General features: G+C 50.7%; 3 protein-coding genes across 15 annotated transcripts in view; 1 reads left to right on the forward strand and 2 right to left on the reverse strand.

Moving 5' to 3' along the window:
* The window catches only part of UROS (uroporphyrinogen III synthase), a 35,540-nt gene extending 29,602 nt beyond the window's left edge, over positions 1-5,938 (reverse strand). For 2 of the 9 annotated variants that reach the window (XM_027063368.2, XM_053207578.1), the window contains exons 1-3: positions 5,536-5,873; positions 909-1,058; positions 334-721 (exon numbers count right to left, since the gene is read on the reverse strand). In XM_027063368.2, the coding sequence (XP_026919169.1) occupies positions 334-409 (76 nt within the window). In that variant the 5' untranslated portion in view covers positions 410-721; positions 909-1,058; positions 5,536-5,873. Of the gene's footprint in view, positions 1-333; positions 722-908; positions 1,059-5,535 lie in introns of all 9 variants that reach the window. The other 7 variants (XM_053207577.1, XM_053207581.1, XM_053207579.1 and 4 more) reach the window with 7 other exon arrangements.
* Positions 5,939-6,048: 110 nt separating this feature from the next.
* BCCIP (BRCA2 and CDKN1A interacting protein) lies at positions 6,049-19,402 on the forward strand. Of its 2 annotated transcripts, none has more exons than XM_027063377.2 (7): positions 6,049-6,245; positions 10,914-10,988; positions 11,895-11,975; positions 15,315-15,404; positions 16,043-16,230; positions 17,534-17,708; positions 18,947-19,402. In XM_027063377.2, exons 1-7 carry the CDS (start codon positions 6,078-6,080, stop codon positions 19,112-19,114), a joined length of 945 nt encoding a protein of 314 aa, XP_026919178.1. In that variant the 5' UTR covers positions 6,049-6,077; the 3' UTR covers positions 19,115-19,402. The 2 variants fall into 2 exon arrangements, with proteins under 2 accessions (XP_026919178.1, XP_014925588.1); XM_015070102.3 differs by having other exon boundaries at positions 6,052-6,245; positions 18,944-19,402.
* The window catches only part of DHX32 (DEAH-box helicase 32 (putative)), a 50,840-nt gene continuing 47,261 nt past the window's right edge, over positions 19,359-22,937 (reverse strand). For all 4 annotated transcript variants that reach the window (XM_027063363.2, XM_027063361.2, XM_027063364.2 and 1 more), the window contains 2 exons: positions 20,803-20,984; positions 19,359-19,727 (listed from right to left, as the gene is read on the reverse strand). In XM_027063363.2, the coding sequence (XP_026919164.1) occupies positions 19,556-19,727; positions 20,803-20,984 (354 nt within the window). In that variant the 3' untranslated portion in view covers positions 19,359-19,555. The remainder of the gene's footprint in view (positions 19,728-20,802; positions 20,985-22,937) is intronic.

A 22,937-nucleotide genomic window follows, 5' to 3' on the forward strand; every position in this document is an offset into this window, starting at 1 on the left:
CCCTGATACGACCCAACGAGGCCCGGCAGGGTCCAGCCCCGGGGTCTCCACTCCTGCCTCTGCACTCCGGCCGCCCCAGACTTCTGTCTCTCAGGCTCGCCCTCCTCAGGGCTTCTTGTGCCAACTCCTACCCGCAGGGCCTGGGTAGGCGTTGGCAGGCGAAGTGGGGAGGCGTCCCTTCGGATGCGTTCTGAAGGTGGGGCCAACAGCATTTACTGGGGCTGGTGCAGGGTGGAGGAGAGAGGAGTTGGGTTTATAACCCGAACAGCTGGAGGATGGGAGCCCTGTCGGGGCATGTGAAGGGATGCGGACAAAGATTCATTCGGGACGTACCGTGTTTGAGGATGCCCGTTCCACACCCGTGCGCCTCAGCCCATTCGTTCGTGTGCTGTGAACGGCCTACAGGCATGCCTGCGGGCTTGGTCCTCTCGGCCCCTGGGGCAGCTGGTGGGGCCCAGGGCAGCCAGAACCACGGCAGCCCCAGCCAGGGCCGGCCACCTTTACCTGGGAACTGTACACCTCATCTGTTTACCACGATGTGCTGTACGAACGTTAGCATTTACTAGGTCTGCTGCAGTGGTAAACGAGTCGGAGAGTCGTGGCACCAAATGCCCAAATGGAGAAACTGGGTAGGCAATCTGGGCTCAGGGGGGAGTCGGGTCAAAGGACAGGGATCTGGGCGGTGTCAGTGTGTAGAGGGAGTCTTCTGAAGTCCCGGGACCTGGGTGACGGGGGAAGGAGGCCCAGGTCAGAGCCCTCCAGCACCCAGGCAATGCCAGGTCAAGTTGGGCAGTGGGCAGGGGAGACCCTAGCAAAGGAGAAGGAAGACACCTCTGCAGAGTGGAATCCCATCGATACCGGAATTCCAAAGACTCGGGGGGCTAAACAGCAGACATTTATTTGCTCACAGTTCTGGAGGCTGGGAGTCCAAGATCAAGGTGTTCTCACGGTTGGTTCCTGGTGAGAGCTCTCTTCCCCGCTCAGGGGCGAGTGCCTTCTGGCCGTGCTCACGTGGTCTTTCCTCTGTGCACAGAGAGAGACTGCTGATGTCTCCTTTTCTGTAAAGGACACTGGACCCACAGGATTAGGCCTCCACCTGGTGGCCACTGTATTAGGGCTTGACCTCCCAGTGACCTCATCTAATCATTACTGCTTTTTTTTTCTTCCTTTTTTGAATAGGCTCCAGGCCCAAAATGGGGCTTGAACTCATGACCCTGAGATCAAGAGTCACATGCTAGACCGACTGAGCCAGCCAGGTGCCCCTCTTCAATACCTCTTTAAAGGCCCTACATCCAAGTAAAGTCACATTGGGGATTAGGGCTGGAACATATGAATTGGCGGGGGGGGGGGGGGGGGGGGCGGCACAATTCAGTCCATAATAGAGCAAGTGCCAGAATAAAGTGGAGGGAAAGATGTAGGTACAGGAAGGGAAGATGACTCAGTCTTGCTCTGAGGAGGAGAAACAAGGCCATCACTGGCAAGGCAGGCAGTGGGGTGGAGAGACGTTGCAGGGGTACCTCCCCACCCCAACGCACACGTACGGGAGATACCAGAGCCGAGGCAGGCACCGAGCGGGCAGTTCCGGATGATGGGCAAGTCAAAGAGAACCATGCGATGCGCTTGGGGAGCAGCTGAGCCTGGTTCTTTGGCAGGACTTACTCTTTGGAGTTCCTGGTGTGCCGCATTCTGCCTTGCTCACCTTGCAGAAGCTCCTGGATTTTACCAACAAGGGGAACTAAGAAAGGACCGGCTGGCCTTCCAGGCCAGAAACGTGGCTCTCATCGAGACAGGGAGGGGCTCTGCAATCCTACTTTCGTTTACCCAAGATACACTGAATCTCTTCTGTGTGATGCTGGGAACTGGGTGCTGGTTAAGGGACAAATAACACTTAACACCCACTCTCAAGATGCTCCAAGGCTGGTGGGGGGAGACTGACAACCACAGAATTGTGAGCTAAGTGTCGACAGAGAGAGAGAGAGAGAGAGAGAGAGAGAGAGAGAGAGAGAGAGAGAGAGACTGACTGAGAGAGAGAGACAGACACACACACACACAAGTACTGCCTACCGCAAACTGCCAGCACTCAGAAGAAAGGCTTTAAAAGTCTGCTTCTGGGCCCAGGGCTCCTCTGACTCATAATTCATACTCTGCTGTGGCCGATGACCTAGGATGATGTGTGCACATTCCAGCTACTTTGTATGGAAGGTCTGGTGACATTAAAACAGGAGTCCAGCAGCAGGTTGGTGCCGAACAGGTTGGAGATGGGTGAAGCCAGCTGAGATGCTTTTGTTGACTAGAGCCTGGAGTATTCTAGGGATTGGGGCGGCGAGGGGGGGTTCTCAAAAAATGAACGATGCCCTTCTCGGCGACGTGCATCTCCACACAGGCTCCTTCAGTTGTTCCCATCAAGAAGTTCACATACCCGTCATCCGGTCGCTTGCTGTGGAGAGCTAGCAGTGAAATGGTAGATCCCTGCCTGAACTTGGGCTGTTAGGCTTTGAATCCAAGATTTATGTGCCGAAGTCCTAACCCTCATCCCTCAGAATGTGACCTTATTTGGAAACAGGGTCCTTGCCATGTAGTCAAGTTAAAATGAGGTCATTAGGGCGGGCCCTAATCCAATAGGGCTGGTATCCGATGACAATGACAAGGGGAGAGGCGGGCGCGCGCGCACACACACACACACACACACACACACACACACACACGCACTGGGGGAAAGACCTGTGAAGATAAGGCTGAGATCGGGGCGAGGTATTGACAAGCCGAGGGATGTCAGATGGCCAGAAAGCCACCAGAACGGGGGGGTGGGGGGGGTAGAGGCACAGAGCAGATGTCTCCTGACAGCCCTCAGAAGGAACCAACCCTAATGACATCTTGGTCGTAGAATTCTAGTCTCTACCACTGACTTTTTCCACCGTATATACCGCATATACTGCCCAGTTTGTGGCACTTGGACACGGCAGCCTGGGGAGCCAGTACAGCCTCAGGAATTCTACTATCCCTGCATTTGTCCCGGACCAAGTTGAAAGCTCCCTGCTTGAAGAAACTCCTGCTAACCTGCCTCGCAGCAGGAATAGGAGGGAACCAGGAACAGGAAACAAGAGGGGCTATTCCCAGGCTTTTAAATAAGGAGGATTGTACCTGAGCCGCTCTGGACTTTGGGAAGAGGCTCGGGGGAGGGGAAGGGGTTTGCGCTGGGGGGGCGGAGGCCTGTGTTCTGGTCTAGGCTGCTCTGCTCTTGGTCTCAGGCCCTGCGATCGTGCAGTGGACGGGCCCTCTGGACTGCTGGCTGTTTGAGGGACTTCCTTCCCCACAGTGGATGCTCGGTAAATATTAGTTCACACTGAGGGAAAACAACACTTCAGATTTACCCAGCATCTCCGGAACAGGGGAAATGATCTCTTTTCCTTACACAAACAGAGAAAATGACTTGATCAAGACCACTTTGCTGGTAAGAAAGAGCCAGGTTCTCGAACTCACACTTTCTAGCTGTGTCCTGCTGCTCTCTCAACAGTAACAACAGCTGCCCTTTTATTAAGCACTTACTCTGTGTTATTTAAGGGGCCAAGCATTTTACATGGCAGGATCTCCACCCCCATTTAGACCAGCAAGGTAGGTATTATTATCCGTATTTCACAGAAGAGGAAACCAACACTCTGAAGGACTGAGCAATGTACCCATAGTCACACAGCACAGCGAGTGGCAGCGGTGGAATTTAATCCAGGCCTACCATCTCGGCTCTTTTAAGATACTCTACTCTACACCCTGACCATGACCTCAACCTGGGAGCTAGTCTGAGGGTGCAAGTAAGGCTTTTCCCCCGATCTCTTGTCAAAGCCATGCCTGCTCACCGTGGAAACTTTGCAAAATACCAAAAAGTATAGGTCCTCAAAAAACAGTAAACGCAGAATTATTGTATGATCCAACAGTTCCACTTCTGGGTATATACACCCCAAAATTTAACAACAGGGACTTCAACAGGTATTTTTATGTCCAAGTTCACAGCATTATTCACAAGAGTCAAAAGGTGGTGGCAACCCACGTGCCCACCAATGGTCAAATGCATAAACAAAATGCGACATATACGTACAGTGGAGTATTATTCAACCCTAAAAAAAAAAAAAGGAAATTCTGACACCTGCTACAACATGGATGAACCCTGAGGACTTTACACTCAATGAAATGAGCTGCCATAGAAGAATACACATTATATGATTCCACTACAATAGCCCGAATTCATAAAGGTAGAGAACAAAGTGGGGGTTTCTGGGGCCCGTTGTGCGGAGGGTAGGAACTGAGGAATTACAGTTTAATGGACACAGAGTTTGGTTTTTGCAAGATAAAGAAGGTCTGGGGATGGATGGTGGTGATTGTTGCACAATAATGCGGATATACCTGGTGCCACTCAACCGTATACTTAAAAATTACCCATGCTGTCTGAGCGCAACTCTGTTCGTACACTGGCACCACGCCTTCCGAGTCTTTTTTCTAATTTGAGCCTTGTGATAGGTGTTTTTTTCCCCCCCTACAGCTTCCTGTCTTGTACGTTACAGGAAGATGTTTTTACACAGCTGTGGGACCCAAAGGGGTCATTTTAAGCTACCCCATCAGATGTGAATTCCTGATATGCGGGTCTGCCAACATCCATATGGTGGCCTGGTAGCGGAGACTCTCAGGAAAGACGAAACTTACAGAAAACAGTCATGGGGACTTGGGCTCTGGCAACCCTTACGTCACCCTGACTCCATTTCCTGCTGCCGAAAGATCACTGAGAAAGGGTCTGCTTAACCCTCTGGGCAGTAGCCACCTCACTACTAGGGGCAGTGCCTTCCATTTTTAGGGTCACAGCTCTCCAACCCACTTTCCTCATTTTACAGAGGAGAGAATGCTTAAACCATAGACCTTCTGCTCAGAAAGCTGATGTCTTCTTCAAGGACCTTCTTTCCGAGTCATCTTTACAATGGCTGCATACTGGTGGTCCAGGTGAGAAATCTGATTAGGAGCTGAATTTTATTTGGCACAGGTGTTAACAATCAGGATGGACCTTGTAAAACTCCAGAACCCCGGGGGCTCTTGCCACATAAAGATCTGACAGCACTGGGCGGGGAGATCGACTGGGCCACAACCGGCTGCAGCAGCACCATAGTCCCCTCCACTCTCTATTCTCTCAAAGTAGGCTCTGGTCTGTAATTCAGATTTCCCCACTGGACCCGAAGCATTGAAGGTTAAAGACACTTTCGGGTCCAGAAATGCGCTTCAAGAGCGTTGGCTAGGGGCAGGGCTTAGGGGGGGATTCGTTCAATCGCTGACATGGTTATGCCACTGACGGTGTTGGGGTGCCCCCTCGGGACCGGGCCTGAGCCTGGCGCGCGGGCATCTGTACGCATCCGGCGACCTTCCGTTCGGGGCGACCGCTGCCCCGGAGGCCAGGGACCCTCGCCCAAGCCAGCAGCGGCCTCGGAGCTCCGCTCGCTACTCGTCACCCTCCCGCTAGGCCTCGGTGTCATCGTCGGCACCGTGGGCGGCGACACCTACCTCGCCGGGCTGCAGAGGCCCGAAAGGCTAGGGGCTGGGGCACTCGGCGGGCGCCCCGTCGGGGGCGGTATCTCGCGGTGCCAAGGAGCCGGAGATGCAGCTGTGGGAGCTGGGAGCCAGGTGGGAGGCCCCCTCACCGCGTGGCCTCTGCTGCCATGGAAACGGTCTGTGCGCGGCCGCGAGGCACCAGCGGCGCGGCCGGGGTCTGGGAGCCAGAGCAGCGCACAGCTGGAGTTCGCGCATGCGCACCGGCGCCCAGGCCCGGGGAGGTGGGGCCGAGAGGGGTCGAACCACTGAGCGAAGGGGGTGGGGAGCGTTGTAGGGAGTAAGGGAGGATGGAGGCGGGGGAAGGAAATGCCAAAATAGGACCCCAGACTGGACTCGACTCCTAGGTATCAGGGCCGTGGAATCCAGCAGGGGCTCTGAGGTTGACACCGACTCAGCGCCGAGGTTCTTCGTGGTCTCTCACCCCCTCGACCTGCATGGGTGGGTCCGGTAGGGCGGGTTGGAGGGAATTGCGCAGGCGCAGTGAGGCTGGTATCATGGCGTCCAGGGCCAAGCGGCGTGCCTTGGGTAGTGGGGCTCCGCGGGTTCCAGGTGTTCCGGTCCCGCGAGACGAGGAAGAAGAGGAAGATGAAGTGGAGGACGAGGACGAAGACGATGAAGACAGTGACGAAGAAGAGGATGAAGACGACGAGAGCGTCGACGAGGTGAGAACCACAGTCGACCCCAGCTTGGTTTACGGCTGGGTTCAAACTTTCTGGCCGCCAAAGCCTTGTTTGTGACTGTGAGCTGCTCGGAGTAGCGACCTCCAGTACCTGAGGGTCTCTAAGCAGAAACTGGAGATGATAAACTAAGTCTTTTTGCACATGGCAGACACGGAAGTTATTTTCAGAAGTCCTACTCCGCCGGGTCGCCCCCCCCCGCCCCCACCTCTCCGAGAAAACCCGCCGCGACACTTCTCAGTGGCTTTTTTTAATTTAGTTCCAAAGCTAAAGCCCCAAACCCGCAGTAGACCAACAAGGGCCTGCAGTTTTTTTTCTCTGCCCACCCCGCGGTCACTCCGGCCGGCTCTTGTTCCGTGGCTCACTCACAGCGGCCTTCTTTCCTTGAAGGCCTTCTGTCCGTTCTACCAAGACCCGTATCAGAGGCTGGTCTTCATCCTGCAGTGTTTTCCATCCTTGTTTAGATCTCCCCTAAACAGTGTTTCTGCCCCCGGGGCGCCTGACCTTGTTCCGTTCACCAAGTCCGGGTGATGGGTTCTCCTAGAACTGGGTTCCTGTGTTTCAGAATAGCTCCTACCGTGCTGCTGCTGGACATTATAGGTACTTAATATCTGTTGAATGAGTAGTTAGGATTGAATGATCCTTAAGAGCACTGAATGCCCGATGGATACCTAAAACTTAGTAACGCCCAAAGCAGAATTTGCATTTCATGCTCCCGCTTCTAACCTTTGCCCTCTTTCTATAAATGGCCCCCATATTCGCCAGTTGCTCAAACCCAGTAGTTTAATTCCTCCCTTTTGTCATCCTGCGTCCAGTCTATCAGTAGATCCTGTTAGCTTTATCTTTGTATCCAGACGCTTTTCATCATTGATTCTCCAGCATCTTAGTGCACACTTCATCACCACCTGCCTGGACTCCTTCAGTAGCTTTTTTCCATTCTTGTTCCTGAACCGTCTCTACACCTGAAGCAGGAGAGATCTTTTATTTATTTTTTTTACAAGATACTGGGAATGCTAAGTACCATATTTTGAAATTTATCTTTTTTTTTTTTTTTTTTTTTAAATAATCTCTAAGGCCACGGGGCTCAAACTTACCACCCTGAGATCAAGAGTCACACGCTTTTCCAATTGAGCCAGCCAGGCACACCCAGGGAGATCTTTTTAAAATGTAGGTCTATTCCCTCTTCCTTGTTCAGAGTATTCCAGTGACTTTCCATTTCATGAATAAGAAAATCAGAAAGGCAGCTTGAGTGGCCACAACAGAATAATCAAGAGTGATGGGAAATCAAGTCAGAGGTAAACATGAGTCAGAAGGGTGGATTCAGGGTTAGGGCTGAGACTGGCGTGGGTATATGATAAATCTTTTTTTTTTTTTTTAACGTTTGTTTATTTTTGAGACAGAGAGAGACAGAGCATGAACAGGGGAGGGTCAGAGAGAGGGAGACACAGAATCTGAAACAGGCTCCAGGCTCCGAGCTGTCAGCACAGAGCCCGACACGGGGCTCGAACTCATGGACCGTGAGATCATGACCTGAGCCGAAGTCGGCCGCCCAACCGACTGAGCCACCCAGGCGCCCCGGGTATATGATAAATCTTGAGTGAACAGAGCTTTCTCTTACGAATTAGCTCTTTGGCCCCTTGCCTTGAATGTGGTCTCACCTTTTTTCACTTAGAGCTTTAACTGGCTATTTTGCTAACTTTGGGTTGTAGAAATCAGTGCTTCTTGCATTAACATGGATAATCTGTTGCACTCTGGTGGTTAAAATCAATGTGGTAATCGTCATTGCCATAGTAGTATAAGAAAATAGGCATTTTACATATACCATTGGAGTATAATTTGTTGCAGTGTCTTTGGAGGACAATTTGACGGTATCTATCAAAGTTTAAAATTGTATGTATTCCCTGATTCAGTAATTCTACTTGTAAGAATTTATCTTCTGATAATAATGATAATACATGCTGTTCCAGGATCTGTATACGTTGTATTAACTCATTTAACGTTTATGTCAACTCTGAAGTTGGGAATTGTCACCATTTAAGACTGAGGACACACAGAAAGTTTAAGACCGCAAGTGTAGTGCAGTCTATGTAGGGGAAAGAAGAAACAGGAAATAAATTTGGTGATGTGTTGAAAACTTCCTGAAAGATTAACTTACTATTGGTAGTGACCTCTCAAGAGTAGGAGTTGGGGGGTGGGTAATAAGAGTTCAAGCCCTAATCTCTGTGGTCTTCGTAGTGTTTACCAATGACCTGTATCACTTTTTGGCTGAAGAAATTATAAGGCTTTCAGGGCAGTTCCGCACACTTAGTGGATAGAGTCCTTTATTTGAAGGGGGGGGGGGCCTTTTAGTTTCTGAGATGTTCACTATCCACAGCTCATTACTGTGATGAAGAAATCCATGGGAGTTATTTTTGGAAATTCAAAATCTGCCTTAGATCTGTTTAAAAGGAAGGAAGTGTTTGTGTGTGTGTGCACGTGCGCACACTCGTAGGCAATAAGCCCGATTTAAAAAGCAGAGTGATTGGCTTTGAGGCGGCTGGCAGAGATAGAAAGTGGGTATGCGAACTTCAGGAAATGGGTGGGGGTCCTGAAAAGATGAGAAGAAGAGCGCTAGGCACGTTCAGTGCTCCCGGCCGTGTGGTTGGGGCTCTTGTTCATGCTTATTCGAGACCCTCAGAGGATAGCTTCAGCAGAAAGGGGAGTTTGTGGTAAGGGTGCAAGGGCATCGTAGACCTCCAAGGGCAGGAAGTAGCTGGGCTTCTGGAACCAGCTGGGGAGCCTGGGATGCCGTGGAGAACACGAAAAGTCTTTCACGTTTGTCTTTGCTTTACTGCTCTTTGTTGCATTCAAGATATTTGGTTCTTTTTCTGTTCCTACTCCATATAGCAGAGAATAGAAAATCAACAGCTTCTGAGATTTGTCGTATTTCGTCTTAATTCTAAATCCTGTCACTTGGGAGTGAGTGGCAGGGCTCTGTTTTACAAAGATGGGCCGTTTGCCCTGAAACCTGGCGGTTGGGGAGGCCGTTCCCAGGGAAAGTGGTGCTGGGCACATAATCCATCGGGTATCTGTAGCAGTGGGGCGGCCAGTAATAGCCTGGGACAGATGTCTGAGGCTTCTGTCCAGACGAGAAAATAGAAAACAACACCGGAAGGGTATTGTTTAGAGAAGTATTCCTTTATAAGGAATACCTGACTAGTGATGAATTGTTTCGTGGTTTTGTTTGGAACACCCTCCTTCCCTCCGGGTTTTGCCGCTCACATCTGGCCGAACCTACCTCCGAGGGTCAGGATTTGACGTTTATAAACTGACCTTGATATCCAGCCCTTGGCAAATTTGAACAGCCAAGGGAATGCTTAAATATAGGCACAGGCAGGGTGACTAGGCAAAAGCACGTGTGACTTTCCTCCGCGGCCTTCTCCGGCTAAGACCCAAATTCCAGAACCTGCTAAACTTGGAAGTATGTGGGAAAACACTATTTCATCAGAGCCCCCAAATAAGTGTGTCACTTAGCAGGCAAGGTATGACACAGGACTGACCTTGTGGCAGTTTTAAGTCTAAGCCTTCTCACTAAAAACCAGGCCTGATGTTGTCATTGTTTTGCAGAGGATCAAGGAGCCCAGCCACACCCAGCTTCCTTTAGTCTCTTGCACTCACTCACCGATTTCCTCCTGCCTTGGGGCCTTGGCGTGTGCGGTTCTTGGTGCCAGGAACTCTTATCCTCACCCCCAGCTCAAGCATCCCTTCTTTTTTTTTTAAATTTTTTTTTTTTAATGTTTATGTATTTTTGAGACAGAGAGAGACAGAGTGCGAGTAGGGGAGGGGCAGAGAGTGAGGGAGACACAGAATCCGAAACAGCCTCCAGGCTCTGAGCTGTCAGCACAGAGCCCGACGCGGGGCTCGAACCCACGAACCGTGAGATCGTGACCTGAGCCGAAGTCGGTCGAGCGTCCCTTCTCTAAGGGAAGACTTTGTTACCTGTTTTCCAAGCTGTTATGGCACCGTGCTCCTGTGTTTTATAGCACGTATAGCTGCAACCTCACATTTATTTGCATTCATGTTTTCTTCAAGTCTGTATTCCCCCCTAAACCGTACCCTCCACGAGGGCGGGACCATTCCTGCCTGCTTTGCTTACCTCTCCATCGTGAGTGCCTGGCACGGTGCTTGGTACGTGTGGCACTCGGTCAGTACCTGCCAAGGAAATGAAGCGTAGCCTCGGGGCCGTGGGCTGAACCGAACTGTAGGTCCTGCCAGGGACTTTTGAAGTGATTGTGCTCTTCCTTCGCCCTTGCAGTCAGGTACATAATTTCTCCTTTGCGGCTGCTGTGGTGGTTTTCTGTGGGGCCGACTTGCTCTACTTTGAAACTAGCTCACTCAGTTTTTTGTTTCTCAGACTTTTGTGTCAAATGAGGAGATAGTGTGAAGGTGCTTTGTAACCTGTGCAGATGGCTGTCTTGGCACTTTTCTTGCCTCCTTAAAGCTCAGGCAGCGATAACACTTTCTTTGCGTCCTTTTTCTGGCATGTTCTGTAGATAGACATAGAGCCCAAAAGAATGGAGGGAGCAGGAGAAGAAAAATCTGCCGAGTAGAAAATAATGCCTGAATTATCTTAGGAAGTTATGTGTGATGACCTATTTTGTGTGTTATTTACAGGAAGTGAACGTTGAATTTGAAGCGTATTCCATCTCAGATAATGATTATGACGGAATTAAGAAGTTACTGCAGCAGGTATGGTCTCTGACTCTACACAGAACTTTGCTCTTCTGAGAAAATCCAGGCCATTCAAGCAACGCCAACTAGGTCAAATTCCACCCTTTATTTTAGAATTCCGTTCCTGTCCTCTGGACCCTGCAGAGGAGGAAGAATGGTTTCCCTTCTTTACCAAGGCTAACAGACCCTGTTTTTTTGCCTCATTAATATGTTAATAAGTATCTGTTGTCGTAAAATCTTTTCCTTTTCATGTGCTAACTACTTGAACAACTCTTCTGTTTTTCTCTAATTCACATCCAAACTTGGTGGGGTAGAAGTTTTGTTTTGTTTTGTTTTTTAAGTTTGTTTATTTTTGAGAGAGACTAAGAGACTAGAGCAGGGGAGGGGCCGAGAGGGAGGGAGGGAGGGAGGGAGGGAGGGAATCCTAGCAGGCTCCACGCTGACAGCAGAGAGCCTGATGCGAGACTAAAACTCCTGAACCTCGAGGAGATCATGACCTGAGCTGAAGCAGGACGCTTAACCAGCTGATCCACCCAGGCTCCCCGGGGCAGAAGAATTCTTGCGGAAGAGTCTGTCCAGAGTGCACCAGCTGGTGCTCCAAAATCCATGCTTTGCTTCTGCTTCCAGTCTCCCTTACCCCGTTTAAGGTGGCTCCAGTGTCCTAGTCACATTCTTTGGCCTTATGTCCTCCTTCTCCTCTCTCTTTTCCCCTCTTTTGTCTCCTTCTCTCCCACACCTCCTGTATTACCACTGCCTCTTACATTTCAGTGCTTTTAGCTTGGATTCTCCTGGGCTTTTCCTTTCCTCCTGGGTTGTCTTTGTGGTCACATCATGGATATTGCATTATTTGAATGTGGATATTAGAAGTTTTATTAAAATTTTTGCTTTGATTTTCATTTAAAGTAAGTATTTTTCTCCTTTTAGCTTTTCCTGAAGGCTCCTGTGAACATTGCAGAACTAACTGATCTCTTAATTCAACAAAACCACATCGGGAGTGTGATTAAGGTAAGCGGGACAGTTATGTTTGTTCTTATCAAATTAGTTCTTTGGTCTGTTAAGATCCTCCTGGTGTTTAGTTGGCAGGCCAGGGGCTCAAACTGGAAAGAGGTGTAACTTCAGGAAGAGAGACTGGTTAGAAGCCATTCTAGCAATTTCCAAGATTATTGAATGCAGGTACCCAGGAGTGGCAACGGATGGTGAGAGAAGTGGGTGATTCGGAGGGTGTTTGGGAGATGAGATGTGATGGGGTTTCGTGAGTGGCGGGAAAGGAGTCGAGGGTGGCTCCCAAGTGTCCGGCTCGAGTGACCGAGATTGCAAACATGGAGGAGGAGGAGGTCGGGAGGGAACGTGAGCTTGGGAGTGCACATGTCATGTTAGGTTTGCCTGTGACACAAGCACATGAGGTGTGAGCCTGAGACTTGGCCCCTCTCAGCAGATGGGCGCTTGCCAGGGAGGGCGCAGGCAGACCCTGCTGATGCCACCGTTACTCCGGAGCAATTGGCAGAGCCCGAGGAGGCGCCTCCGGTGGGGGCGGGGGTGGCCTGGGAGGGAGCATTTGGCAGGAGGGTGAATCCCACCTGTGCGCCCAGCCCCTGGCGGTGCCTTCGGTTACCTGTAGCTGCCTAAGTGAAGTGTCCGCAGTTTAGTGTCTTAGAATAGTAGGTCGTCTGTGTAGCCCATTTGGACAGAGTTCAGTGAGGACAGCACACACCTGCTCCGTGTTGCACTAGCCCAAGAGGGTCAGGGGGGCTGGAGGGTTCCCTTTCAGGATGGCCCCCTCACACGACTCGCGGGTTAGTGCCGGCTGTCCACTGGGAGCCCGGCTGGGACTGTGGGCTAGGGGCCTCCCTTCCTCTCCAGGGCGGGCCCTATGGGAGTGGAGATGTGGCCGTTGGTGGGAAACATAATCGCTACAGTGAGGGTAAGGTCTGGGCTTTGTGGAGAATAGCTTCACAGCGTGAGACTGTTTGTTCACCTGATCCCTCAGACAGGAAGCTACCCAGAGCAAGACTCTGTAAGTGGTGTGGAGTGGCTTGCTTCGGTTTTCCGTCTCGTGTGCCTTTTCAGTCTGGGGGATACGTTACTGACCCTCCTCTACCTTCTGACCCTGTCCTGTGACCTTCCAACAAGCAGTCGCTTTTATCCTTGACACCGCTTACTGTGAGTGACGGGATTCAGCCCTCCCTTGGATGATTTCACAAATAGCCCCATGGCTTCCGCGGAGATACTTGAGGTGTCCCAGGGACAGAGGTTTGTGTCCTGAGGAGAGGACTGCCCAGAACTTTCACTGGAGCCTCTGGGACTGGGGACGTGATTTAGACTTTTCTAGAAAAGACGGTCCGTCTGTTAGGCTGTGGAGGCAAAAGGGCGGTGGTGGGGGAGGGCCATGAACTGCACTCGTGGTTTGTGTAGAGGCTCCGCTTGTGGTGGAGTTGCTCAGGACATAGGTGCTAAGAATTGTTTTGAACCAGGAGGCTTCAGGGGTGAAGGGAGGCATGCGGGGGGGGACTGTGAGTGGGCCAAGCAGATGGGGGGCTCTTGATGGGGGGGGGCATGTGGAGGAGACCGAATGGGATTGGGACTCCAGCCCCACAAGAGGCACCCCCATGTGACGTTGATGGTTGACGGCCTGTCAGGGAGGAACACTGAGCATGCTCCAGGGAATGCTGACTGCTTATGAGCCCAGTGACCATTTGGGGGTTGTTTTTTTTGTGTTTTTTTTTTTAAAGTAATTTTGGTGCTCAATCTGGGGCTTGAACTCATGACCCCGAGATCAAGAGTTGCATCCTCCTCCAACTGTGCCAGCCAGGTGCCTCCGTTTTGGGGATTTCTTAGGATTTGACACTGAAGGTTCCTTTTTCGTCCCCTGGCGTTCCATCGGTCGGTACTGCGTGTTTTGCCACGGTAGCTGGGAGACCTTGAAAAGCGGTCTCGGGTTGATCTTAAGGGACCAAGGCTGGCATACCTACTCTTTTCTTTCTTTCCCTCTCTCCTTCCTGACCAGACATGGCCGGTCCTCTCACGGGCTGTTAGTGCCCTGAGTTACCTTCTCAGTCTCCATTAGTGTATCCACGTGATTACCTGAAACATCTCTCACCTTGGCATATAGTTTTATTTCCTAGGCCTTTGAGGCCTTACCTGAGCCACCGCCCCCTTCCTTGTTCCCGCAGGAAGAAACCGGTGGTCGTTTACAGCCCGGGCCCGCAGACGTGCAGGCCTTAAAGCCTGGTGGCCCCTTTGCCCGTCTCCTCCGCCCCGCTCAGCGTGGCCGGGCCCCTTTCAGTCACTGAGGTGTGACTTCCGGTGCCCACAGAGGCAGGTCCTGCTGTTCTCCACTCTCGCCCGGCGGCACCCTGCCACCGGCGGTGCATCTGCTCCCTCGGCCTCCCCTCCGTGAACCGGTCGTGCTGAAGCGGGTGGCAGAGCCCTGTAAGCCCCTTCCCATGGGACGGTTTCCAGGACAGCGGGCAGCTGTGGGTCCCTGCTGTCCTTCCGGGGGAGAGCAGCAGCCTCCTTCTCATTTTGTTCAGCACATGGTCCCCAAGGACTCAGTCCGTGCCGGACCCCGCGCTCGGTACTGGGGATGCGCGGAGAGTTCGCAGCTTGAACAAGCAAACAAGCAGCGTGAGGCGGTCCGTGTGGAGGGCGCGCTGAGGCCGGCAGGGGAAGGGCCGTCATCGAGCCGGGAAGTGCAGGGTAGAGGCCGGCATTTCATTCTTAGTTCTCGGTTCTTAATTCATTTCCCCTCTGGCCCTTCCTCTCCCGCGCGCGTGGTAGGTGTAAGTGGCACTCAGGCCTTGTCCTCCTTCACCAGGGCTCCGGAGTGTGGCTGTAGGTGAGCCAGTGTCGCTAGGGCTGGCTGCAGCCGGTTTGCTTGGAAGACAGAGTGGCTTCTTTCAAGAGGCTTTAATTGTTCTGGGTTTTTTTTTTTTTTTCTTTTTTTTTTAACGTTTATTTTGGGGGGGGATGGGGAAGGGGCAGAGAGAGAGGGAGAGAGAGAGAATCCCAAGCAGGCCTCTGTGCCGTCAGCCCAGAGCCTGACACGGGGCTTGATCTCACGAACCGTGAGACCGTGCCCTGAGCTGAAGTCAAAAGTCAGACGCTTAACCTACTGAGCCACCGTATCTAGCATGAAGAAACCTGGAGCAGGAAGGGATCATCCACGGTGTAAAACAGGAGAACAGAATCGAGGGAGGTGAGCTGGTAGGGCCACGGCCACACGGTGCTTAGCGTGCGATGCTTCCCTACGGTGACGACAGCCGAGGAAAGTTTGTGAAAACCGAAAGAGGACTTCGTATTCTGCTTCTTCCCAAACATAACAACTCTCATTGCTTTTTCAAACAGCAAACGGATGTTTCAGAAGACAGTGATGACGATGTGGACGAAGATGAGATTTTTGGATTCATAAGTCTTTTAAATTTAACGGAAAGAAAGGTTAGTTTCACTGGATGACTGTTCATTAGACCGAAATCGCTTGTATTTAACACACGATGATAGTTTTTTATATCAGATAGCGATGCTATAAGGGTATGTGCCCTTGTGAAAGCTCACTGTAATCTTTTTTTAATACGAAAGTGTCTGTGTTACGAGTAATCTATGCCGTTCAGGGCCTTGAGTCCCTGTGGCGTAGAGAACCATCGGGCACTGGTGGCCTGGTGTCGGTATTGACACGGGAGCCGATGGTGCTGCTGTCCCTGCGGCCCTTGCTTTGACTGTGAGGCTTCGTTGCTTCCTGCCGCGGAGGGCGCTTCCTCACCTTCGCTTGGGTTTCCATCCATCTCTTTGTTGACGGGAGTTCTGGCCGAAAAGGGAAAACCGGCTGTTTACGGAATCAGGTGCAGGTTACACTTCACCTTCAGGTTTTAGATGGATTGGAGTTGCCATGCCAGTGTGTGCGTGTCCGTGTGCCCCTCTCTCACCGCTGCTCACGGCCGGTACGCAACCTGGGTGGCGATGCTTCCGCAGTCAGCACTGAGGAAGTGTGGGAGACCGAGGACGTGGCGGGAAACGCCTTTGCCGTGAGACAGAAGTCACAGCTCTCACTGTCACGTCGCCTTGTCTTTGCTTTGCAGGGTACGCGGTGTGCTGAACAAATTAAAGAGTTGATCCTGAGCTCCTGTGAGAAGAGCTGTGGGAAGAGCTCGGTTGAACAGCTGGACGCGCTTTTCAACGACGCCTCCAAGCCCGTGGGCTTTCTCCTCAGCGAGAGGTTCATTAACGTTCCTCCTCAGATCGCGCTGCCCATGCACCAGCAGCTCCGGTAAGAGACCGGGCCGCGCGCCTCTGCACGGTTTTTCCCCGGTGGGTTCGGCAGAGTGATGCCAACCGTGTGTGTGTGTGGGGCGGGGGGCAGCTGGAACAGCCAGAGGGGAGGCCGTGTCCCACCAGCCCTTGATTACTTGCGGCTGTAGTCTGAACGGCCTTACGAGATTGACAGGGGTACAGGAGCAGCTCATGTGGCCTTCTTACCCGTTGGACTAAGGTTTCCCCCCTCTTCCCAGATTTCTGTAGCACGGGTGAGGTGCCAAGCGATGTGCCAGTGACGAAAACTGGGTACAATTCCTAGATTCCACAGGGACGTTTTGTAACTAAGGAAGCGGTCCCGACACCGTGTGTCTGGCTTCTCAGGGTTTGTTGCTGTCGTGTTTTTATATTACGGGGGGGTGGGGTGTAGTGTTAGGTTTCCACCATTTTAACTGTAAGCAGGGCTCAGGCTCGGCATTGACTGGACCTTGAGGTAGAGCGGGGCGGAAACACAGACCGGCCCCCGTGCCGCGCAGACGCCCCCGCTCCGGGGCCACGGCGCTCGCGCGCTCCCGGCGGTGCTTGGCGGGAAGGGAACTGCCGGCCACGAGGACCCCCAGCTGCCGTGCGACGGGCTTCTGCCGCGTGTCCTTTGTCGCGCTTCGCCTTTTTTCTGATCCGCTGGAGCTCGTGTTTGTTTGGGTTCACGGGAGGGTGATCTCCCTCCTGATCCTCTGTTAAGGCAAGCCAGAGGCTTTCCATCTTTGTTCAGCCAGATGCAGAGGGACACTGTGTAGTTTCCAGAAGGAAAAAAGATTTAGGCTGCATTGCCACGCCACAGACTACTCTAGAATTTAGGGCACCTGTGTCCTACCGTGCCCTTTGTGCAGCAGGTCAGGAGTGAGTTCCAGACTCTAGTGCCAGGAGCCTAGTAGTCACCTGCTCCGAGGGCTTTGGTTATGGCTCTGTGCCTTTGTGGCTTTTTGTTAAATATCTGTCCTTAAAAATGCACCTTCTTACATGTTGATGTCGAGTGAATCTGAGACTCGTTATTTACCGTGTATCCACAACTCAGCATCATCTGACTCATCAGACTACTTACTATAAAACACTGCTGTAATTAATGGAAAGTGCAGTGGACTACAGAAATAACACTCGGTGCTTTAGAAGTGTCCAGACCTAACGTCGGTTCATTAAGCCTGTGTCAGACACGACAGAACCCACCGAAGAGGCCTCACTGGTTTTCTCTGTGCTCTGGTTCGTGGATTTCATGGATTTCACCTGACTCAGCAGGCAGACCTCTGTGTTACACCTTTTAGGAAAGAACTGGCAGAGGCACACAGAACGAACAAGCCGTGTGGAGAGTGTTCCTTCTACCTTCTGATCAGCAAGACGTTTGTGGAAGCTGGAAAAAACAATCCCAAAAAGAAATGGAGCAGCCAAGAGAAAGATGAGTTAATGTTTGCAAATGCAGAGGAAGAATTTTTCTATGAGGTAAGACGGGCCTGTTTTCACCTATTCGTTTAGATGTCAGTAAGGATCTTCTTGACAATCAGCAGGATTTGTTGCTCTCCCATTTATGTCAGAGTCCTTTGAGTATGGCCACTCTTCCTCCATACTGGCAGCAGCTGGCAGCTAACACAGGGCCTACACCTAGTAGGTTCTCAACAGGTTAAGTCGCCAGCTCCCCCTGGCCCCGTTGGTGACGAGCCTGGGGAGGAAAAAAGCTATGAACGCTCAGTGGTGGTCAGGCACTTACAATATGCTGACTAGAAGATGTTTAGTTCTAGAACCACTCCGTGAGGTAGACGTTAGTCCTGGTTTACAGATGGGGACGTGGAGTCCGAGGGAGATGGGAGCCATTATCTGAGTCACGCAGCTGGTGGATGTGGAAGCGAGGGCAGGCCCATTCTCCCCCATGATGGCTCACACGGCTTCTCCCTGCCCTCAGTCCTGGATGTCCTCCCGCTTTTGGGCTTTCTGGGACTTTCTTCCTGTAAAGGTATATTGTGCTACGATGGACCACCAGACACCAGAGAACATGCTTTCTCACCCTGACCTCGTCTCAGTGTTGAATCTGAAGGGTAACTTACTTTCCTGGATTAGAGGATATCTGTCGCTATTAAAAAGACACCCACTAAATACTAAAACACTACCAGATTCAGCACTGCCCTGGTTTTTCAGGAATAAATAGTGAAAATGTTTAGGCCTAAGCAGCACCTTAGATAGATTGTTTCAGGGAAGTATGTATGTATGGTTGGTTTAAGATGGCCTGGTTACGCAGACTTCCCTGTCGTCACACGACAGCTTTATGCCAAGGGAGCAGCCAGGACAGTGAGGAAAGACCAGTGTCTGAAGACCGTGCTCGTTAATTGTCAGACGTTAGGAGTCTTTCTTTGGCTTTGCTGTTGCAAGATTATTTTGAGAATCAAATGAGATCATGAATACGAGCAGAATTATAAATACTGATAAATGATGGTGGCAGTACTCTCACTTAGCTGCCGTTCCCCTCATCGCGATGGGGCACCACTCTCCTCGCTCCTCCTGTGAGTTAGGAATTTGGTAAGCATTTTGTAACTTCTGCCTGACTGCCCCGTCTGAGCTATTTCTGTGTTCTGCTTCCGTTCGCCGTCATTCTTAAACATGTACCAAATACTATTCCTGGCTGCCACGTAAATGAGTTTTGCCTTTAGGTTGGCTGAATTTTTAACTTAATATATTTGCTTTAGAAGGCAATCTTGAAGTTCAACTACTCGGTGCAGGAAGAGAGCGACACCTGTTTGGGAGGCAGGTGGTCCTTTGACGACGTCCCGATGAAGCCCTTGCGAACTGTGATGTTGATTCCAGGTGACAAGATGGACGAAATCATGGGTGAACTGAAAGAGCATCTCTCTCTCTGACCCGTTTCCCATGGGCAGCAGGGGGCTGGTTTTCGTTTTTGTAAAATTACCAGAAAACAGCTCAGATTTACTGAAAAACTCATCACTTTATTCAGATTAAGGTCCTCTACAAAAAAGTAGGGTTCTGTCACCTGTGTCTGTGACACATTTACAAAATAGCCTTTTTTAAAAAAAAAAAATTTGGTCGAATTACGAACGGTTGATGAAGAGCTTTTCCAGTAAGAAGGAAAATGTGGAGTAGTAATTTAAAGAACTCAATAAAAACTTCCATTTTTTATTTTTAAATAATGTACAAAGTGTAACTCTTTTCGAGACTCTCTTGTGTGGGGTATGATGTCCGTATTCAAGTTGAAGGTCCTCACCTTGCTCCAGTGGATCAGCCGTGCGGCCCGGCTGGGGTACTGGCTACACAGCACGCTCTAAGGGGAAGGTGCAGACGAGTCACTGCAAGGCGCACCTTTGCTCTGCGGTTTCCGGGCACTTCTCACACATGTTCTGTTCCTTCTTCGTTGTTGACATGGGTGATAGGTGATCCATCACCTGGTGTAGAATATCCTTACTCTCACTGGGAGGCAGGTTACTGAAATAGTATTGCGGTGCCAGTTGCATAAATCTGTGGAAAACAGAGAAATGAGACTCCTTTCTTCTTTGGTGAGAGATGCCAAACGTTACGAGTGGGTCCTTCCCACCCCCGGAGAATCTGCTTGTGGAACTGCTGTTTAATTTGAACTCCTCAGTCTCAGTCTGCTTTTGGAGAGCAGATACTTCCTGTGGTATGCAGGGAACCAGTCCAGCTGCGTTTCTAGAATCTCTTCTCTAGGGTTATGCCACACAGTGGAAGACGCCCACCGCTAACCGCCAGGGGAAACCCGTACTCGCCCTAAGGCCCATCATCACAACACGTCACATCGGGTGTTTGGGGAGCACTCCGGGTGAGTAAGAGAGGGAGTGTCTTTGCCTCTTCCTCTTATTAACTGATGCCACTCCGCACCCAGCCACTGGCTACTTTGGGTTCCTGCCTCGCACGTCACTCTGTCCGGGTCCAAGTGTACGTTCAGGTGGACCCAGCATCTGCAGTAGCACCCGGGAGAGGATGCACTCCTGCTTAAAACTCTCTAGTCGGTTCCTACTGCACTTAGGATAAATTCCAAACTCTCGTGTGGCCCGGAAGCCCTCCACCTCTGGGTACCTGCCCGTCTTCCACCTCCCCCCTTCACCCCTTCCTTCCCCACCAGCTCCAGTCTTGCCACATCCGTTCCGAGCGGTGGCTAAGCCGTTCCTCCTCAGGTTTCCGCCTGCAAACACCACTACTCTGTACCTTTTTGTTCCTCTTAAGATACTTTATACTTTGTTTTGTACTTCTACACTGTGTTCTTTTTTAAATTTTTTTTCTTAAGTAATCTCCACACCTAGCGTGGGGCTTAAACTCACGACCCCAAGATCAAGAGCTGCATACTCCACCACGGAGCCAGCCAGGCGCCCCTCTGTGCTGCATAGTTTATGCTGTGTTCTCAAAGGCAGGAACGTTTAGATAATCATCCACAGAGACCTGCCATTAGTAAGTACTCTCCATGGAAATTCAGATTGGTGCCAGCATAAACTTCTACCCGAAAATGTAATAAAAACTAAATTTGTCATTTACTCAGGTAGGAGTTCAAAAGAACCCCTTTTTTGTCCATTAAACTTACAGTTCAGGAGAGATTTCTGAGGTAATCCTGATGTAGTTGTTCTCTGCTATGCTGAACTTGTGGAAGAGAACCCACTCTGGCATCTTCTTGGTGATGGAGTAACCGGACCGGGGGTGCAGCTGGGCAACCTGCTTGTGGGTCAGCATCAGGTAGTTACCCGATCCGTCCACATCCCGAGCAATCTACAAGGCAGAGGTTTTAAGAACAAAGACTTTGTGTTAATATGGAGATTGACAGACAAAAATGTTTTCTTTTAAAGATTCCTGACTATTTTGGGGCGCCTGGGTGACTCGGTCGGTTGAGCATCCGACCCTTGGTTTCAGCTCAGGTCATGGTCTCAGGGTTCATGAGTTCGAGTCCCACATTGGACTCTGTGCTGACAGCATGGAGCCTGCTTGGGATTCATTCATTCATTTTCTCTCTCTCTCTCTCTCTCTCTCTCTGTCTGTCTCCCCGCCTTCCTCTTCTCTCCCCTCTCTGCCCCTCCTCAACTCACTCTCTGTCCCCTTCAAAATAAACTTAAAAAAATCTTTATGTAAAAAAATTCCAAAGTCTTTCATATAAAACAGTGAAAACTACAAATCTGCCACCCAAGTTTCCTATTTTCAGATCTAAAAAATAAGCCAAAACTGTGTTTTGCCCAAAACTTTGAGACAGTGACGATACTAACTTTAGTATGGGCAGGGCAGCAGGTGAAAGACAGCAGTGCTACAAATGTTAAATGTTTGGGTCAAGGAGTAACCTTGCCACGTGACGGGCAATGTACTCAAACGTCAGGTGTTTTGTGCTGGATGTTCTAGCTCATCTGACACAGTAACGCTGATGTAGGGCCTTTTCCCACACAGGTGAGGAAATCCACGTTGAAGTGCCGTGTTTTTTTTTCTTTATGAAGACTAGAGTTTGAGTGGAAATACCCCAGTGTTTCTCTTACTATGATGGGAAGAGCATGCTTACACCTGTAACGTGCTGTAATTTAGGGGAGCTACATTCGGCAGCCTTCATTTTGGAAAAGAAAGAAATGAGATGTTATCTTTATTTCTTTGTTGGGTATTAGTATCACCCGTTAAGTATGAACTAATTTGTGGGGCACCTGGTGGCTCAGTCGGTGAAGGGTCTGACTTGGGCTCAGGTCATGATCTCATGGTTTGTGAGTTCAAGCCCCACGTCGGGCTCTGTGCTAACAGCTCTGTGCCTGGAGCCTGCTTCCCATTCTGTGTCTCCCTCGCTCTCTGCCCCTCCCCCGCTCACGCTCTGTCAAAAAATGAATAAACGTCAAAAATAAAATATGAAATCATTTGCAAACCGGTGAAGTGAGGGACTGTGTCTGATGTTCAGCCAAAAAGTGTTTTAATAACTTCCCCTCTGTAATGAAGAAAGACCTTTTGTCCTTTTGGACCAAGTGAACATACTCTGTCTTGGTCCTTCAGTTCCCTCGAGAAAATGTATATTTAAATATTAAATCTTTAGTAACCTAGAGGATTCTCGGTTTTATTTTACTTTTTTTTTTTTTCAATGTTTATTATTTGTGAGACAGAGACACAGCATGAATGGGGGAGGGTCAGAGAGAGAGGGAGACACAGAATCCGAAGCAGGCTCCAGGCTCTGAGCTGTCAGCACAGAGCACGACATGGGGCTCGAACTCACCAGACCATGAGATCATGACCTGAGCCAAAATCGGACGCTCAACCGACTGAGCCACCCAGGTGCCTCTATTTTACTTTTTATTTATTTTTGGGACAGAGAGAGACAGAGCATGAACGGGGGAGGGGCAGAGAGAGAGGGAGAGAGGGAGACACAGAATCGGAAACAGGCTCCAGGCTCTGAGCCATCAGCCCAGAGCCTGACGCGGGGCTCGAACTCCTGGACCGCGAGATCGTGACCTGGCTGAAGTCGGACGCTTAACCGACCGCGCCACCCAGGCGCCCCTCTATTTTACTTTTTTAAATAAAATTTTATTTGAGAGAGAGAAAGAGCCTTCACGCATGTGTGCGGGGGAGGGGCAAAGAGAGGGAGAGAGAATCCCAGGCAGGCTCTGTGCTGTTAGTGTAGACCCCAGCGCTGAACCCACGAATGGTGAGATCATGACCTCCAAATCAAGACTAGTATGCTTAACTGACTGAGCCACCCAGGTGCCC

This window comes from Acinonyx jubatus, chromosome D2 (genome assembly GCF_027475565.1).
Source record: "Acinonyx jubatus isolate Ajub_Pintada_27869175 chromosome D2, VMU_Ajub_asm_v1.0, whole genome shotgun sequence".
Lineage (NCBI taxonomy): Eukaryota > Metazoa > Chordata > Mammalia > Carnivora > Felidae > Acinonyx > Acinonyx jubatus.

Bases quoted from the DNA above. Each gene is read 5' to 3' on its own strand.
- BCCIP (XM_015070102.3), top strand. From the start codon at position 6,078: ATGGCGTCCAGGGCCAAGCGGCGTGCCTTGGGTAGTGGGGCTCCGCGG. The intron at 10,989-11,894 runs GTATGGTCTCTG...TTCTCCTTTTAG, and splicing joins TTAAGAAGTTACTGCAGCAG to CTTTTCCTGAAGGCTCCTGT. The intron at 11,976-15,314 runs GTAAGCGGGACA...TTTTTCAAACAG, and splicing joins ACATCGGGAGTGTGATTAAG to CAAACGGATGTTTCAGAAGA.